The 18,074-nt window shown below is 35.2% G+C and overlaps 6 protein-coding genes across 6 annotated transcripts; 1 reads left to right on the forward strand and 5 right to left on the reverse strand.

Moving 5' to 3' along the window:
- Positions 1-2,587: 2,587 nt before the first annotated feature.
- On the reverse strand, positions 2,588-3,652 carry LOC17895800 (glutathione S-transferase U23). Its single transcript, XM_006302723.2, has 2 exons — positions 3,197-3,652; positions 2,588-3,058 (listed from the first exon to the last, which is right to left on the reverse strand). The coding sequence occupies exons 1-2, from the start codon at positions 3,509-3,511 to the stop codon at positions 2,714-2,716; spliced, it is 660 nt and encodes a 219-aa protein (XP_006302785.2). The 5' UTR covers positions 3,512-3,652; the 3' UTR covers positions 2,588-2,713.
- Positions 3,653-3,923: 271 nt separating this feature from the next.
- On the reverse strand, positions 3,924-4,876 carry LOC17895102 (glutathione S-transferase U22). The gene is made up of 2 exons (XM_006302744.2): positions 4,470-4,876; positions 3,924-4,356 (listed from the first exon to the last, which is right to left on the reverse strand). The coding sequence occupies exons 1-2, from the start codon at positions 4,782-4,784 to the stop codon at positions 4,015-4,017; spliced, it is 657 nt and encodes a 218-aa protein (XP_006302806.1). The 5' UTR covers positions 4,785-4,876; the 3' UTR covers positions 3,924-4,014.
- Positions 4,877-8,566: 3,690 nt separating this feature from the next.
- On the reverse strand, positions 8,567-9,531 carry LOC17895459 (glutathione S-transferase U21). The gene is made up of 2 exons (XM_006300941.2): positions 9,127-9,531; positions 8,567-9,049 (listed from the first exon to the last, which is right to left on the reverse strand). The coding sequence occupies exons 1-2, from the start codon at positions 9,445-9,447 to the stop codon at positions 8,705-8,707; spliced, it is 666 nt and encodes a 221-aa protein (XP_006301003.1). The 5' UTR covers positions 9,448-9,531; the 3' UTR covers positions 8,567-8,704.
- A 580-nt stretch (positions 9,532-10,111) lies between these two features.
- On the reverse strand, positions 10,112-11,183 carry LOC17895149 (glutathione S-transferase U20). The gene is made up of 2 exons (XM_006302738.2): positions 10,799-11,183; positions 10,112-10,650 (listed from the first exon to the last, which is right to left on the reverse strand). Exons 1-2 carry the CDS (start codon positions 11,111-11,113, stop codon positions 10,303-10,305), a joined length of 663 nt encoding a protein of 220 aa, XP_006302800.1. The 5' UTR covers positions 11,114-11,183; the 3' UTR covers positions 10,112-10,302.
- Positions 11,184-12,041: 858 nt separating this feature from the next.
- Positions 12,042-13,344, reverse strand: LOC17895116 (glutathione S-transferase U19). The gene is made up of 2 exons (XM_006302739.2): positions 12,959-13,344; positions 12,042-12,612 (listed from the first exon to the last, which is right to left on the reverse strand). Exons 1-2 carry the CDS (start codon positions 13,271-13,273, stop codon positions 12,268-12,270), a joined length of 660 nt encoding a protein of 219 aa, XP_006302801.1. The 5' UTR covers positions 13,274-13,344; the 3' UTR covers positions 12,042-12,267.
- Positions 13,345-14,750: 1,406 nt separating this feature from the next.
- Positions 14,751-17,078, forward strand: LOC17895117 ((S)-2-hydroxy-acid oxidase GLO1). The gene is made up of 11 exons (XM_006300453.2): positions 14,751-14,866; positions 14,982-15,172; positions 15,284-15,408; positions 15,488-15,534; positions 15,608-15,685; positions 15,756-15,947; positions 16,025-16,087; positions 16,180-16,249; positions 16,385-16,485; positions 16,578-16,682; positions 16,786-17,078. The coding sequence occupies exons 2-11, from the start codon at positions 15,036-15,038 to the stop codon at positions 16,975-16,977; spliced, it is 1,110 nt and encodes a 369-aa protein (XP_006300515.1). The 5' UTR covers positions 14,751-14,866; positions 14,982-15,035; the 3' UTR covers positions 16,978-17,078.
- The last annotated feature ends 996 nt before the right edge of the window (positions 17,079-18,074 follow it).

Genomic DNA, 18,074 nt, shown 5'->3' on the forward strand with positions numbered 1-18,074 from the left:
TTTGCTAATAATATACAAAATAAAAAATCTGCAAATTTCTGTTATTCCTGAAAGAAGAGTTTAACACTAAGGGACAAAGAAGCATAAAGAAATAACATTTTTTAAAAAAAAAACTCAACAATGGAAAAAACAATTAAAAAAAAAACAAACAAATAATTTGGGTTAGCGGGTCGGGTTATTCAACGCCCAATTTTGGTCAAAAGCCCCTAAAAGTATTACCGAAAACGACATTCGTACAGCCTTTTAATCTAATGGGTAATAATCCCATACTTCGCACTACTCCGAAATCTCCTATCCGAGTCAGCAAATGACTTATCCAACGGCTGTGTGAACGGAACGAGACAGACAGCTATCACGTGACTTTTTTTTAGCACCTCTTTTTTTATTTTATTTTCCTATAAATTTATTACTGCTTAACACTGTTAATGGCTAATTACTAATTAGTACACACTGTTAATGTCTGATTAGTAGTGATCAACATGTAATTGATAAGAATGGGTGTTGTTTGGCCAAAATAATGTCTTTTTCTGTGTGCAGGAATGTTTGAAATATTCTCTTCTTCTTCTTTTTTTTTTTTTTTTTGGTTCTCGCTTAGAAAAATAAAATAATGTTTGAAATATTCTTCTTGTATTGGTAAAAAGCATGTAAACGTCAAAAACTTACACTGAAACGTATCATTCAATACAATTGATTTCAGTTTAAATTGGAAACGTTATTTCGTAACAGTATGTGTTTCTAGGTTTTCTGTGACTAAATTCAGTAAATACTATGCAGATGAGTTTTTATATATTTCCCGAGGGCTTTGGTACAATAAAACTCCATATTCCATCTTTTACAATTTCTGTTTTTATAAATAACATTTAGTATTACATGCATGGCTTGTGATATCTTTTTTTTTATTTTTTTTCTTAAGAAAAGAACATTATAGATATGTGTGAATGTAAATTATTTGACTCTATCAATCGTGTACGTTGATCAATTTTTTATTTTTCATTTATATTAATTATATGGTTACATCTTACTTTAGAACTAACTTTGTCAGGTTCTTTAGATTTTTATTTTATGGTTTTTAACGAAAAGATAAAGTTCGGATTGTTTCATTTTTACCCAACAATTGACGGCAACAAAAAAGAAATAAAAGTCATACATGCTTAAGATGATATCTAACCGGAAAAGTAAAAACGGTTAAGAAACTCGTAACCGATATATATAGTTTTGGAATAATCTTTGATTCCATGCATTGTAATTATCTCTACAATATCAATGTGACTTTTGATTTTTCTTCTTTACTAATCTAATTCGTAGATTATTCTTGGATGCTTAAGTAAGAAATATCGCATTTTAGTATTGTTGAAAATTATGCTTGAGTGTGTTAACTATACCACCTGGATATTGTACAACCAAAAGCAAAAAAGAAAAAAAAAAGGTTATTGGGATAAAGGAGTAGTATATATAAATGTGGGGGGGAGAGGTGCTCGTTAGTATAATTAAAGGAATCTCATATAGTACAAGTCCCCATGTTATAACGTACTCTCTCTTCTCTTCTTGGTGCCGTGGCTCTTGTTTTTTTGTACTCTCCTATATTTTCAAATTTTGCCTCTCCTACGACATTAACGTTAGCGACAAAGAAAGAAATTTCGTCTTTTTCTTTTATTTCTTTTAATTATAAGGAAGACTGTTTGAGTGTTTTTTGTTTTTTTTTTTGGTTTCGAACTTTAACATTATACTTAATAGAGACATGACGAAAGTAGTATATGAATAGTAGTAGTGTCTTTTTCTTTCTTGCGGATTGAGATGGTCGTCGTTTTGGGCCACACTAATGTTTCCCGAAACGAACATCCAAATCTTAATTTGGACTATGAGTTTCGTCCGAGCCCCCTCAATCTTGAACCACCAATAATAGACTACTTAATAACTTGACGAATACAAACAAAACTGTGCTCCTATATGCACTATCAAATGATTTTGCGTTATTTATAAATCCATGAAGTTATCATATATCACTTGGGACATCATCATTATATGTTACATCAGTATTAGAAAATCCATTTGGTTTTATGTCATGTATGCTTAATACCAACGAATATATATAAATCACACACCACAAACTATAACTTATGCATTACATAAATATATCGGCCAGGTTTTGACCATTTTACAACGGATATAGTTCTACTAACAAGTAACAAGACATGGTTTTACGAATTCAAACAACTGTTATACTTATACCATGTGTTTACCAATGAACAATTTCACTTTAAAATACGAGACAACAACAAATGGTTATATTTTACATTACGATAGGTATCTTTTTAATGATTTGTCTTTCTTAAGTCTTCTAATAAAATTAAATTACAACCAAATCGAGATCAATACATAGTGTAAAAGCACTACATAGTTTGTCAACCATTACATCAAAAGACTTTTACAACTTGTATTCTTTTAAGTTTTGTCTTTTTTCTTTTTCTTGTTTAACCATATATTTGATTTGTTTTCTGTCTTTATTCATCTTTGATGATTAATATATTTCGAAGATTATAAATAAAACACTATGGAGCGACCGTTGATGCTTGTCATACAAAGAATATAGAAGTTGTAACCAAATAAAAATAAAAATAGATCTTAGATTAGCTTCAGTCGAATCCCAAACACAAACATTACCTACTTCGAGCTATTATTGAAAACAGAGCAAATCAGAAACAGGGAAATCTGATCAGAGTCCTAAAACAGTCTTCCGATGATCAGAGACAGACTTGAGAACCTTATCAGAGTCAGGCAAGGCCTTAGCCACACTCTCTCTTTTCGAGCACCTCTGTGCCCACGAGATTAGCTTAGGAAACTTTGCTACGATGCTGAGATTCGCTACCTCCTCGTACGTACGGAACCAGCTGTAGAATCCGATAAAGGCAATGTCCACAAGTCCAAATTCGTTTCCTCCAAAGAAAGATTTGTCTCCGAGCTCTGAATCAAGGGTCGTGAGTACTTCGATGAACTCCACCTTCGCTGCCTCTTGTTTCTCTCCTGTTTCTGACCATAAAGCCTTGCATGGTCCGTACGTCTGATCCCAATTTTATCCAAAACAACATTTAGCAACACATTGCACATCATCCGTTACTTACTTTGTTACTGATTTATTTGATGCAAAGAACTCAAACAAAAAAAAAACAAAAAAAAACATAAGAAGAAAAAATGTAACCTTCTTGTCAATGTAATCTACCCAAAATCTAGCTTGAGCTCTCTTGTAAGGATCCGAAGGAAGAATTGGGTTTGTGTCGGGCCAGAGCTCGTCGATGTACTGAACCTGGATTATGGATTCGCAAATCGGTTTACCTTTATGGATCAGAACCGGGATCTTCATGTGAATAGGGTTCATCTCAAGAAGTAAAGGGCTTTTGTTACTCAGGTCTTCTTCTCTATACTCATATTTCACTCCTTTCTCATCCAAAGCAATCCTCGTCCTCATCCCGAACATGCTTGCCCAGTAATCCAGTAGAATAACCTCTTCTGCCATTTTTAGTTGTCGGTGAGACTCTGTGAAGAAGAGATCGAGAGTGGTAAATATAGAGCCAAGATAAAGAAAGGTTTCGAATCTAATTCTCCACTTAAATCAACTTTTTTACAAAAGATCAGAGTAAGTGGACCTGCTTAGCAACTAAGGCAATTGCTTGTAGCCATAATAAAATATATAATTATTCGACCAAATCGTGATTAAAACTAGATTAATGTATTTTAGTTTATATTTTGTGTTGGGATTTTTATTTGTTAAGAGATATTCATATTTGTATGTCACAAGCGAGGTTGAATGATTGGACTATTATATTTTTTTAGTGAGTGAGTTGGTTAGTTTTCTAAATTGAGGAGCCATATTCTTGAATAACAAGAAACAAATCTGATTTCGTGAAATAAAAATAAAGAGATAAATATTCACAGAAGACATAACAAACTTAAAGAGAAAAGAAAAAGAAAAGAAAAACAGAGAACAGAGAAACGTGAGATGGGGAATCAATAAGAATTTTAGACACCATATTCCTTCCTAAGCTTATAGGCGAGCTCAAGGATCTTCTCAGAATCATGGAGGGACTTAACCACACTTTCTCTCTGCAAACACCTCTTGGCAGAAGCCATGAGTATGGGACACTCTGGTTCGATGCTGAAGTTAGCTAACTTCTCTGATGCTTCGAACCAGCTGTAATATCCAGTCATGGCAATGTCTAGGAACCCGAAGGTATCTCCACCAAAGTAAGGTTTGTCTCCAAGCTCAGATTCAAGAATCTTGAGTGCTTCAATATACTCTTTCTTGGCTGTCTCTTGTTCCTCGCCTTTTGTTTGCCAGAGCTGATCCGCCGGCTTGAGCAACTGCTCCCCATTTCACAGATCAAATCCAAAACATACTCAATTATGAGTCCACGAAACAAAACCCTAAAAGGTGTAAGAAAAAACTCTAAAACAGAGGTTTTTGAAATTGGTACCTTGGTGTCGACGAAATCGACCCAGAATCTGGCCTGAGCTCTCTGGTAAGGATCGGAAGGGAGGATAGGGTTTCTGTCGGACCAGACCTCGTCGATGTACTGGACAACGTTCATGGATTCGCAGACAGGTTTACCATTGTGGATGAGAACTGGAATCTTCTTGTGAACCGGATTCATCTGAAGAAGCAAAGGGCTCTTGTCTCTCAGATTCTCTTCTCTGCATTCAAACTCAACACCTTTCTCTCTTAGCGCGATTCTCGCTCTTATTCCGAATGGACTCGGCCAGTAATCCAGAAGGATCACTTCATCCGCCATTGTTGTGAAAGAAGGATCTCTTCTTTGATGTATACTCTTTATCGGTGATTCTTACTTAATAGAGGTAAAGCAGTATAATTATAATTAGGAGTTTGTATTGCGCTGCTGATGTGTATATATATTATTATTGAGTACTGTAAACAAAAATGAAAAATTAATTGAACCTTGGAAAGCTAAGAGAGACAACGAAGCAAGCAAGGTGTGAACGACGTTAAACAAGTCAACTTAATGTTATCGAATTCGATATGTTTTTTAAATGTAGTTTTAAAGATGCTTAGGCCACTGCTTACGTCATAGTAATAGTATATGCTTTATCTGTTCTTGTTCATAAAAATACACGACAGTAATCTTTTGCTTAATTCATACAATTTTGAACTCAAAACATTTATCTCTTTATCTTGTTTAAGACATATACTCTCGGAGTTGCCTCATGTGGTAACTCTCTTCTTAATCTTTGTAAGAGAGCAATCAAAAATCATTTGTATCTTGGTGACAATCTTTAGTCTCTTTTATCTTAGTTTCTCTATACAATAATCTAAATCTTATTTCTTAGCTATCTTAATAAATATTGAATCTTTCTTGTTTTGAGATTTCCTTCAGGAAGCTCCAGGAGACTTGAACAATGACTGAGATTCAAATATTTGAGACTAATGGCATTCCCAACTAGATGAGGGGAGCTTCACTAGATTTATGCATTCATTGAGACTTAATATATGGAGGTTGATGAGACTTCCAAACATAGATGAGGGAAGCTCCACCAGTTTTGAGCATTCACTAACCTCCAAATTCTTGAGATTAATGAGATTTCCAATGGATGAGGGAAGCTCTACCAGATTAATGGCACCTCTAATAGATGAGGGAAACTACAAGAGTAGAGGTAGTAAGCTGTGTCAAACGTATTAAATTAACATAACAAGTGAAGGGAACTATCTTCAAGATAAATGAAGGAAACTTACTGTATATCAAGTTCACCTTTAATCGCCTGAATGAGTTCAGTACCAGTAGATTCTTCTCTCTTGATCTCATTTTTAATGAAAGGTGAAGAATCAATATATTTGGTTTCTTGATTGAATCAAAAACATTTTCTAACAAAAAAAAAGTAATGTACACAAAAGCGTGAAGAAGCCTATATAGCAGCAGCAACACTAGTAAGGAGAAAAGATGAATCCATTAGCATAAAGATTGCAGAGAGAATCAACCAATCAATCAACAAGAGAGCTTTTTTAATACTCAGAAACTGATAAAATCCAGTAAGAGACTTTGTACATTATTGAACAATATAATCATGATTCAGTTACGTTGAGAAAAGACTGATACAGAACAAGAGAGAGGAAAGCTTCACGGATGTTTCCAAGAATGAGAACTAACCAAAAAAAAAAAAACAGATCTCAAGAAAATAGAGTAAATAAAATAAACAGGCAAGAGGGGAATAGAATTAAGAAGCATCAAGATCAAAGATCAGGACAATGCATAAAAAGCCTCCTTTGGCTGCTTCAACGGTGAAACAAACATCTATCGACACAAAGACACTGACCCGAAATTAGATTCGCAGACTCATAAATAAGCTCAAGTTCCGAACTTGTGGCAATTACGTAATCAAGGGCACAGACAACAAAACGAATTTATGGATATGGTACCTTGGTGTCTATGAACACGACCAAGAACCTGGCCTGAGCTCTCTGGGGTAAGGGATTTCGTCCGGACCAGACCTCGCCAGTGTACTGGACGACGTTGATGGATTCGAGTCTTCGTGTGAATCGGATTAATTAGAACTTCAAACTAGCAAATCGAAACTAAGATCAGTAACGCAGGCCACATTGTTACACAAATCAGAAATAGTAATGGTTTTAATATATTGCCAAATAAATCAAATCATTACGATTCCAGGCAAAAGGGTAAAAAAAAGGAAAAAAGGAAACTAAGTCGGTAACTAACTAGTAAAGTAGTAACCAAACTAGATACAAATGCAACTAGAAAAAATAGAAAGTTTTTTACCCGAACCTAAATAACGGCTAGATTATCACCGAACCTAAACACTCTTGTGTCTTGTCAGTGAAAAAAGGCCAGTTTATATATAAGTATTATTACCATTTTAGAATGAAACTTCACAAACCAGAGAAAATAAACAGAGTGGGAGAGAAAGATGAAATAGCATGGCTCTGCCCTTGATTTTTTTATTTTCTAACGATTTCTTCTTCCTTTGCTTCTATTTCATCTATGATATCTTAGATTTTTGATTGTTGGATTTGTTCCTATCCTCTTTTCGAAATTTTCACCAAAGCACTGACCAGAGAAGAGACGAGAGAAGCGAGATGGAGGAAGATGATGATAAATTGATGATGATTCTGCTCTGATTCATTTGTTTAGAATCAAGGAAGGGTGATGGTTGAAAAGCCTGGATGGATCCGACAGTACGAAGAGGGAAGATGTGAGAAGATATGAACAGCAGCTTTCTCATCAGTCACGTTCGGAGCGTCAGAAGCAATCTCTTCTTCAGCCCTTACCGTAATCACAAGCCCTTGATCATGAACAAAAAGAGGTCCAATTTCTAGCTCATCTTTTTTTTTTTTTTTTAATCTTGAAAACTTTCATAAACTATATACTAAGTACAAATTATTATTTTAAGTTGAACTATTAGTTCTAAATTTTTCAAATTTCAAATAATGAAAACTTGGATGCTAAATTTGCAATACGTTGTCGGAGACTAACCGGATTTTGGATCGTGTCATTGGACATCGTCCTTGATTGTTAGAGATTCCATAAATTCAATTTGTTTTCGCATCGTTATGTAAATTTATCATTCAAGTTTTAATTTATTTGTAAAAAAGCTTTTAAAACTTAAGATTTTCATCATGGATTTTAAACTTTTTCAACAAAATTTCCCATATTTTCATTTTTTTTAAGTTGAACCTATTAGTTTTAAAATTTTCAAATTTCGAATAATGAAAACTTGGATGCTAAATTTGCAATACTTTGTTGGAAACTAACCGGATTTTGGATCGTGTCATTGGACATCGTCCTTGATCGTTAGAGATTCCATAAATTCAATTTGTTTCGCATCGTTACGTAAATTTATCATTCAAGTCTAAATTTATTAGTAAAAGAAACTTTTGATTTTCCTTATTTAACAAAATTTTCCATTTTTTTTTTAATATTTCAAATAATGAAAACTTGGATGCTAAATTTGTAATACGGTGTCGAAGACTAACCGGATTTTGGATCCTGTCATTGGACATAGTCCTTGATTGTTAGAGATTCCATAAATTCAATTTGTTTTCGCATCGTTAGGTAAATTTATCATTCAAGTTTTAATTTATTTGTAAAAAAACTTTTAAAACTTTTGATTTCCTCATGGAATTTGCAATATGGTGTTCAATACTAACCGGATCTTTGATCGTGTTATTAGACTGATTGTTAGAGATTTCACAATTCAATTTTTTCGCATTGCTACATAAGTTTATCATTCAAGTTTCTATTTATTTGTTAAAACGTTTAAAATTTTGATTTTTCTCATAGATTTAATATGCTGTTTGAATTAACCTTTAAATTTATAAGATTTCAAATCATATCTTGAATGCCAAATTTATGATACGGTGTTTACAAAGTAATCGAATTTTGGATCGAGTCATTAGACATAGTCTTTGATCGTTAGAGATTTCGCAAATTCACATTATTTTGTATCATTATGTAAATTTATCATTCAAGTATCTTATTAATATTGTTGTCGTATCCTTAAACTATAGGCTATACACAGCTTTCATAAGTAGTGGCTTTTTCAAGAATAAGATCAAAAGGAAATAATTATTTGTCTGTATGTTTAACAATCTATGGATTCTCTCTACAGTACGCCTTTAAAATAAACACAAGACAAACAATATTAGCTAAACAGAAGAGAAAACGGGAATGGAAGAGATCTTCTCTTACTGGACTCCATAAACCTTCTTAAGCTGTAAAACGTAACCAAAAAGTTTCTCAGAATCAGGCAAAGCCTTAGCCACACACTCTCTTTGCATACACCTCTTTCCCCAAGCCATCAGTTTCGAACACTCTGGTTCAACGCTGAAGTTACCAAACTTCTGGTATGCTGGAAACCAACTATAGAATCCAATCAGCACAATGTCTACAAACCCGAATGTATCGCCGCCAAAGTAAGGTTTATCTCCTAGCTCAGACTGAAGAGTCTTGAGTACTTCAATAAGCTCTTTCTTGGCTGCTTCTAGCTCCTCACCTTTCGTTGCCCAAGTCTTTCTCCCACAACGGAACAGCTGTTCATTGTGCCACGTATACACATAAAATTTGATTAGGATCTCAAAAAGAATCCACCATCCATGTTGTTTGTTACCTTCTTTTCGATGAAATCGGCCCAAAATAAGGCTTGAGCTCTTTGTATAGGATCGGTAGGCAGGAATGGGTTCTTGTCGGACCAGACTTCGTCTATGTATTGGATTTGGATGATGGATTCACAAACCGGTTTACCATTGTGGATTAGCACGGGGATCTTTTTGTGAATTTTATTCATCTCCAGAACCAAGGGACTCTTGTTGTTATTGATCACATCCTCTTCTCTATACTCGTACTTCACTCCTTTCTCCTCTAACGCGATCATCGTCCTCATTCCAAACATGCTCGACCAGAAACTCATAAGGATCACTTCGTCTCCCATTGTTTGCGATCGCTCGGTGAAGCTCTTCTCTTCTCGATTCCTCTTTTACTAAGGCTTGTTAGGTAGCGTAGCCTTGTTAGGTAGCATGTCAACTATTAATACATAATATTATATATATATCAAGAGAATACATATATGAAATCTTGACTAAAAAAACTGTATTGATCTATATATTATTTTTAGAAATTCCTCTTTTTGTTTTAATGACAAAAGCTTTTTAAAAACAAAAACAAAATGTACCACAAGCGCATCATATTTGTGGTGTGGTGGATGAAAAGGTTCTAAATGAGTTGGTAAAGCATGGAAGTTTACGTTCGACTTCGAGAGGACATCTAAACTCTATTATTGGTTAAAGTTGAACGGTGACAAAGAACGCAAAGTGTGTGGAGTCTCCACTCAAAACCTCAAAGTTAGGGAACTGATGAGCTGATGATGGATAAGATGTGTTTTTTAGTGGAGTTTGTTTAGACTTTAGAGAGACTGCTTTTTAGGCTGCCATGTCCTCCCAACACACTTTTTAAATTTATTTTGTTTTCATAGGGCCACTATACTTGCATGATCGCAACGTGGTCACCAACTTTATTTTAGTGACTAAGCGACAAAAAGAATCCAACATTAGTTTTCTCGTGAATTTACTGATGAATACGACTTCACATTGGGACGCTTAAATAAAAAAACATTTTATTCAATACTTAGGAACTAGGATGCATACATGCCACCACCACACACACACAGTCACTCTGATATATGCTCTCAGCTCGCATTATTAAGGAACACAGAAAACCAAAGTTAAAAAAACAGAACAGAAGAGAGAAAGAACATAGATTGACGAGAAAAGAACAAGAATATGATTCTCTACTCAGATCCGAGATTGTTCTTCCTAAACTCAGCAACGTATCCAACAATCTTCTCAGATTCAGGGAGAGACTTAGACACACTCTCTTTCTCCATGCACCTCTTTCCCCAAGCGACCAGTTTCGGACTCTCTGCTTCGATGCTTATGTTACCAAACTTCTCGTATGCTTGGAACCAACTGTAGAATGTAATCAAGGAAATGTCTACATATCCGAAGCTATCTCCACCAAAGTAAGGTTTGTCTCCAAGCTCAGATTCAAGAATCTTGAGTGCTTCAATAAACTCCTTCTTCCCTGCTTCTTGCTCTTCACCTTTCTTCATCCATATCTTCACTTGTGCTTCGGTGAACTGTATCCATTGTACCATAACATAAAAATTTATCAGATGAACACATAAAAAAATTACAAAACTCAAATGAAAACATGAAACAGTACTCATACTTAAACAATATGTCCTGTTTGAGACTCAAACTAGGATACAAAAAGGGAATAGTTACCTTCTTGTCGACGAAATCGGCCCAGAATCGAGCCTGAGATCTCCCGTAAGGATCGGAAGGGAAGAATGGGTTCTTGTCAGGCCAGGCCTCGTCAACGTACTGGACGACGTTGAGAGACTCACAGACCGGTTTACCGTTGTGGACGAGAACCGGGATTTTCTTGTGAACAGGATTACTCTGGAGGAGCAAAGCGCTCTTGTTGCTGAAGTCCTCCTCTCTGTACTCAAAATCAACACCTTTCTCCCTCAACGCAACTCTAGCCCTCATTCCGAACATACTCGGCCAGTAATCCAGCAGAATCGGTTTGTTCGCCATTGGCTTTTGATATCTGAAACGCTCACAAATTATATATTCTTGATTTTTTTTTTATTTTTTTTTGGGTAAGTGAACAAGTAAGTGTGAGTGATATGAACAAGTGGTGTGAGTTAAACGGCTGTTTTATAGAGGGGAAAAGATAAGCATATACATATACGTCATATCCACTTTTTTAAAAAAAAAGCATTATTTTTTTGGTGTGAGTAACGGCTGTTTTTTCGTAACGGCTGTTTATTTATTTTTGGTTAAAAAATTAAGCTTTCACACAGTAAAAAACTTTATAATTTTTTTTTTCTCATTATCCCGTCTGGTCTAAAACATCTAATAGCATGTTCATTTTAATATTAGTTCCGTACGAATTTGAATAATTATTACTAAATACTAATCGGTAACAACTGATGAAAGTTGATAATAAATTCAACACTCGATTTTGTTTGTATCATAAATTCATAATATCTCAAGACTCTTTCTCAGACTTCAGTTAGGTGGGGATTTTTGTATTTTTTTTCAACACGTGATTTTTCCATACATATATGATATTATTTTCCATACATTTACGTAAATCATGATCAAGAAATATACATATAAATATATCATCAAGAAATATACATATCGTATGTGTATGATCCGTACATTTTATATGTATATATAATTTTGACCTCAGAGTACATGTCATATTATAGATTCCAACTGATGACTACTACATCTATATTAATTTGGGCCTTTTTGATTTTTTTTTTGGTAAAAGGTTAAGTTTATTTTGGGCCTTTTACATCAATAGATACGGGCACGTTTAATTCAAAATCTAAACTCAAATTCAAAGATGTGGGATGTGCGAGTTGTATCAATCCCACAAATTTATGCGGATCCCGATTGTGCTAACCGAACATAATATCCCCATTATTGAAAACTTCTCCACAGGTGCAAAGAAATCACAAGATATTAACGATCATTCATTTAAACACGCACTTAACCAAGTTGGACACAAACTAGGACAAGCCATAAAACACACATGAAACCTCAGAGCGTATACAAGATACAACATTCTCTCTACACCCCAAATCACCTCACAAAGATGCTCTGCATTATTTAATAACGGAACCACACCAAAGTAAAACAGAGAGCATCATAACCAAACGCACAAAGAAACAGATCTACTCAGCTACAAATTTCGTCCTGAGCATGGAGACGAACTCGGTAACCTTCTCAGGCTCAGGCAAGGACTTGGCCACGCTCTCCCTCTGCAAACACTTCTTGACCCAAGCAGTCAGTTTCGGACACTCTTGTTCAACGCTGAAGTTACCAAACTTCTCGTATGCTGGAAACCAGGTGGAGAAACCAATCAATGCAATGTCTACATAGCCGAAGTCATCTCCAGCAAAGTAGGGTTTGTCTCCAAGCTCAGACTCAAGCGTCTTGAGTATCTCAATGAAATCCTTCTTCCCTGTCTCTTGCTCCTCACCTTTGGTCGCCCACACCTTCCTCTGAGCATCGTACATCTGATCCATTGCACACAAACATCGAGCTAAGTCAGAACTCTGACCCAAACAAAGCAAAACAAGTATTTGAAATCCCCCAATCAAACATAATAACATCGAACTATCACAAAGATGAGTCCACAAGAAAAACCTAAACTTTACGTCGCCTTTCAACTACGAACTCGAATCAAGACTCAGTTTCTGAAATCCCTAAATCGCAGAACAACATCAGACACAAAAACCCTAAAATTTGGGCGTGATTTCTCAAAGCCTATCACTTGCAAAACTCAGATAAAGTATCAATTTTGAAGAAATCCCCAATTCGATTTCAAAGTTATAAAGTCAAGGGCAAGAAGAAATTAGTAACCTTTTTGTCGATGAAATCAGCCCAGAACCTAGCTTGAGCTCTCTGGTAAGGATCAGAAGGGAGGATAGGGCTCTTGTGAGACCAGACCTCGTCAATGTACTGAACCTGAATGATAGATTCGTTAACCGGTTTGCCATTGTGGATGAGAACCGGAATCTTCTTGTGGATGGGGTTCATCTGGAGAAGCAGAGGGCTCTTGTTCCTCAGATCCTCTTCTCTGTACTCAAATTCGACACCTTTCTCCCTCAACGCGATCCTTGTCCTCATCCCGAACATACTTGGCCAGAAATCAAGAAGGATCACCTCGTTCGTCATTGTTACAAAAGAGAGCTTCTTTACTGTACGTCTTTCTCGATTTGTTGGTTGGACACTTGTGAAGAGATTTTATGATAAAAGAGGGTTTTGAGGGTATTTATAGAGAGTGTGTGTGATACCAAACCAAAGGATCTTTGCTTACTCTAGTCGTTACGTCACACTCTCTTGTAAATGTTTAAAAGCATGTGGCCACATTTTAAAAGTAATACTAAAAATTCTTTTACTTTATTGCTTTTATTTTGTTGTTAAATTTGGATTATATTTTCTACATATGTATTAAAGAATTTGGATTTGGTAAATCTTACCCCTAAGATCTTCCTAATAATAGTGCCCTAACCAATGCACTGATGATTATAGAATTCTACTGGAGGGATATATTATTTAATGTCGCGAATACTCGTTATCATAATAGCAAATTTGGATTTCGGACGTCAAAGGAAATTGTGGATTTTGTTTGATAAAGAAAATGATAGATAATAAAAATTAAGATGTTAGAAATTTCTTAAATTTTCTCTGTTGAAAATTAAAGTGTTGATGGAAAAGTCATTTTAGTTCAGCATATAATTTTTATCCGATGAGAGCTTTTTATTTATTTTTCCTATAAAAAATATCATATTTAAATTAGTTGAAATTGTGCCATTAATAGAAATTGAGCTTATTATAACCAAAATTTTAGAAATATGTGGAAGGAACAACGTACACGTACTTGGGCAGAATCAATTGGATTTTCTAGATACTTCATTGTGTTTCTACAACTGACGTGGCCATATGTGCGTGACAGTATCAAACTTGCTCGGCTGCACTGCGCGTAGCTGTATCAAACTTGGTCGGCAGCAATGATCACGATATGGGTTCCCATCTCTTACCTATAATGTCATTTCCTATATAGTTCACACTTCACACCGTTCTTGTTTGGTTCCATCTTAATTTGTTTTGTTTCGTTTATAACTACACAATAATGGTCCTGGGCCGGACATGTAATGTGGGCTATAACTACACAATAATGGGTCTGGGCCGGACTTGTAAACAACAGTTCTTATTTCTGAAGAGGGGCTATAGAGTTATCCCCTTTTCACTTTCTAGATGTGGATTTCGTGGATTGAAAAGATGAATTATACGTTATATACAAATACAAAAGCCTCTTATTATGGTCTCAAGTCATTCTCACCTTTTCTCTCTTTCTTGTAATATTGAAACCTTCTCTCACTCAAATACTATGCTTTTACAATCATATTATTCTCCTAATTATTTCCTCTATACACGTTAATGAAACACCAATCATAAAATCACATATTCTAAAAAGGAATTAAAAAGAAGAAGTCACAAATGGTCTCTCCTTTTCTCGTGTGGATGAGAAATGATAATGGAAAAGGTTTGTTTTGGATAAGAACTCTCTTAATTCGATTGGTTCTGTTTCCTTTTTAAATCCTCACCTCCAATTTCTCATCCTCTTCACGTACATTATGTGATGATATTACACACCAATAAGCTTTTTTGTCCTCATGCAGAAAAAATCTCCATTATATAAAATAGTTACTGTTACCAGCAGCTAGCATAGTCCCAAGTCCAAAGTCTCTTCTATTCCTCAACTTGGTGAGCTTTCTCTGACACAGATCCTTGTCCTTACACACGTATGTATATCTCTGCTCAGATGTATATAAATAATTGATATTGTTGTCTTTTCCTCTGTTCTCTATGATCTAAGCAGATATTGTGAAAGACATTAGCTAAAAGAGTTGAAGATCAGAATTTTTAAGAGGAGATGGAGATCACTAACGTTAACGAGTATGAAGCCATCGCTAAGGAGAAATTACCAAAGATGGTGTATGATTACTATGCTTCTGGTGCAGAAGACCAGTGGACTCTTCAAGAGAACAGAAACGCTTTCTCTCGAATCTTGTGAGCTTTTGATGATATAGTTTACTCTTTAACCATTTTTTTTGTTGTTTCATCAAGAAAAGCTTCTCTGATCAAACCAAACCATGTTTCTTACTCTCTTTTACTTTAAAGGTTTCGGCCTCGGATTTTGCTTGATGTAAGCAAGATTGATATGACTACTACTGTCCTGGGATTCAAAATATCTATGCCGATCATGGTTGCTCCAACTGCTATGCAGAAGATGGCTCATCCCGAGGGTGAGAATTCAAGAAATAGAACAGAGTAAAATAACAGAGCATGATAATTTCTCATCTTTACGTTTATTGTTGTGTTCAGGTGAGTATGCTACGGCTAGAGCTGCTTCCGCCGCCGGAACTATCATGGTTTGACTCTGAACCGTTCTTGTTTTGGACACTCATCACTTTGAGAGGTTGTGACATTAGGCTCTTGTTGCAGACACTATCTTCATGGGCGACATCTAGCGTTGAAGAGGTTGCTTCGACAGGACCTGGAATCCGCTTTTTCCAGCTCTACGTAAGCTCCAGCTCGCGCTGTATTACTCGCTTGTGAATTAAGAAGCTTCAAGATTCAGTTGTTTTTATAGGTCTACAAGGACAGGAACGTGGTGGCTCAGCTCGTGAGAAGAGCAGAGAGAGCTGGTTTCAAAGCAATCGCCCTCACTGTCGATACACCGAGGCTTGGTCGCAGAGAATCTGATATCAAGAATAGGTTTACATTGCCACCTTACTTGACCTTGAAGAATTTTGAAGGCCTTGACCTCGGCAAGATGGATGAGGTAACAACATCTTTGACTATACATGTAGTTTATATGCGAGTAGGAAATTTCCTAAACATGCTCGGTGGATTCTGCAGGCAAATGACTCAGGACTAGCATCCTACGTGGCTGGACAAATTGATCGTACCTTGAGCTGGAAGGTAAAACAATACATCAATCACTTGGAAACTATTACAGATCAATAAAAAAGAAAACTTGTTGTGATTGATCTTCTTTGGGATTCATGATACAGGATGTGCAGTGGCTTCAGACAATCACAAAGCTGCCTATTCTGGTGAAAGGTGTGCTCACAGCTGAGGATGGTAAGAAACCCCTTAAACTCAACAACACAAAACTCTCGTTCATCTTCTTCACTAATTTCATTTGTGATTATTTTAAATTTTGTGAAGAATCTCAAAAAAAAAAATGTAAGTTACCTTTCTTTTCTTGGTCTGCAGCAAGGATGGCAGTACAAGCAGGAGCAGCCGGTATCATCGTGTCCAACCATGGTGCTCGCCAGCTCGACTACGTACCAGCCACAATCATAGCCCTAGAAGAGGTTAATTAGACCTAAAAAAATCAACTTATTTTCCAACTTTGTGATGTTTGTTCATCATTGTAACTTTAACTCTTGATGATTCTGGTTCTCAGGTTGTTAAAGCAGCTCAGGGAAAGATTCCAGTGTTCTTAGACGGTGGGATTCGCCGTGGGACTGATGTCTTCAAAGCTCTCGCCCTGGGAGCCTCGGGCATATTTGTAAGTAGAAAGAGCCAAAAGTTTAATCGACTGTTCTTGGCATACAAGAAACCAAGTTTACTTCAATTCTCGTCCATTTGTTAATCTTTTTGTTGGGAAATAGATCGGACGGCCGGTGGTGTTCTCGTTGGCGGCGGAAGGAGAAGCCGGAGTGAGGAAAGTGCTACAGATGATGAGAGAAGAATTCGAACTCACAATGGCACTAAGTGGGTGCACTAGTTTAAAAGAGATCACACGTAACCACATTGTCACTGATTGGGATGCTCCTCAGGCACGATTAGTCCCAAAGTTGTAGATAAAACATTTATGTACTTAATTATTGTCTCCTTCGTCGTCTATCCTTTGATTTTTGTATTTAATGATATATCGCGTTTCATCAAAAGTCTTATTCTATCATTTTCACATAATTTTTTTAAAAATACACAAATTTCATTTTTACTTTCTATTAATACACTACATATATAATACCTTCTCTCTAGTTAATAAACTAAAATAATTCGAATTAAAAAAGATATTTAGTTTTTAAAACTGCATTAGAAAGTAGAAACACAAAACTTATTTGTCAAACAAAGTTAAAATTTTAAAACGATATTTTTTGTAAAACGAATGGAGTGTTTTTGAAGATTGGTTCAAGATCATTATATAAAAACTTATTCGTCCTCTTAGCAAGTTCAAGTTTTTTTTTTTTTTTTTTTTTAACTTTTAACTTACATTTTTTCGTTATTAAAATTTAAACCTTGTAAATAAAAATAATAGTACGTTTATTCATCCTTTGATTATGTGACCGTAAAATTTTAATGGCCATTGCTACATCTTCTGCCTTTTTTTTTTTTTTTTTTTCTTTCAGTGTATTTTTGTTAAGCAGCTAATTCAGCGTTATTAAATTTTAAGTCTGCAACATTGCAACAATGTAACACCTTATTTTATCATTATCAATTTTTGTATATATAACTTGATAAAAAGAATTACAAGATTCACAACTTGTGTGTTAGTTCTATAGCTTTTTTTAGTATCTATTTTAAAAGATAAATATTATCATATTATCAATTTCGATTTGTTGATAATATTCGCAATGAGTTCTTTTGATTTTTATTTTTTCTCCAATCCATACGGCCATACCTGCTGACCCTTCAGAACTCCTATGGCCAAACTATTTTGTTTCCTCTTTTAAAACTCCTCTATTTCTCTTTAATTCAAAAAAAAAAAAAAATCTAAACTCGCACCAAAAAATAAATATCAGTTTTGACCAAAAAAAATAAAATATATATCAGTTATTTATTGACATTTTGCTCGTTTTTTATTATTGTAATTCAAAAATATCAATGTGAAGTTATACTCTAATCTATATAGGAAAGCTAAGCGTATGTATGTGTAAATCAATAATATTAAATC

Source organism: Capsella rubella, unplaced genomic scaffold (genome assembly GCF_000375325.1).
Source record: "Capsella rubella cultivar Monte Gargano unplaced genomic scaffold, Caprub1_0 scaffold_2, whole genome shotgun sequence".
Classification (NCBI taxonomy): domain Eukaryota; kingdom Viridiplantae; phylum Streptophyta; class Magnoliopsida; order Brassicales; family Brassicaceae; genus Capsella; species Capsella rubella.

Bases quoted from the DNA above. Each gene is read 5' to 3' on its own strand.
- LOC17895800 (XM_006302723.2), bottom strand. From the start codon at position 3,511: ATGGCAGAAGAGGTTATTCTACTGGATTACTGGGCAAGCATGTTCGGG. The intron at 3,059-3,196 runs GTTACATTTTTT...AATTGGGATCAG, and splicing joins TAGATTACATTGACAAGAAG to ACGTACGGACCATGCAAGGC.
- LOC17895102 (XM_006302744.2), bottom strand. From the start codon at position 4,784: ATGGCGGATGAAGTGATCCTTCTGGATTACTGGCCGAGTCCATTCGGA. The intron at 4,357-4,469 runs GTACCAATTTCA...AATGGGGAGCAG, and splicing joins TCGATTTCGTCGACACCAAG to TTGCTCAAGCCGGCGGATCA.
- LOC17895459 (XM_006300941.2), bottom strand. From the start codon at position 9,447: ATGGGAGACGAAGTGATCCTTATGAGTTTCTGGTCGAGCATGTTTGGA. The intron at 9,050-9,126 runs GTAACAAACAAC...CACAATGAACAG, and splicing joins CCGATTTCATCGAAAAGAAG to CTGTTCCGTTGTGGGAGAAA.
- LOC17895149 (XM_006302738.2), bottom strand. From the start codon at position 11,113: ATGGCGAACAAACCGATTCTGCTGGATTACTGGCCGAGTATGTTCGGA. The intron at 10,651-10,798 runs GTAACTATTCCC...CAATGGATACAG, and splicing joins CCGATTTCGTCGACAAGAAG to TTCACCGAAGCACAAGTGAA.
- LOC17895116 (XM_006302739.2), bottom strand. From the start codon at position 13,273: ATGACGAACGAGGTGATCCTTCTTGATTTCTGGCCAAGTATGTTCGGG. The intron at 12,613-12,958 runs GTTACTAATTTC...GCAATGGATCAG, and splicing joins CTGATTTCATCGACAAAAAG to ATGTACGATGCTCAGAGGAA.
- LOC17895117 (XM_006300453.2), top strand. From the start codon at position 15,036: ATGGAGATCACTAACGTTAACGAGTATGAAGCCATCGCTAAGGAGAAA. The intron at 15,686-15,755 runs GTAAGCTCCAGC...TTGTTTTTATAG, and splicing joins TCCGCTTTTTCCAGCTCTAC to GTCTACAAGGACAGGAACGT. The intron at 16,088-16,179 runs GTAAAACAATAC...TTCATGATACAG, and splicing joins ATCGTACCTTGAGCTGGAAG to GATGTGCAGTGGCTTCAGAC.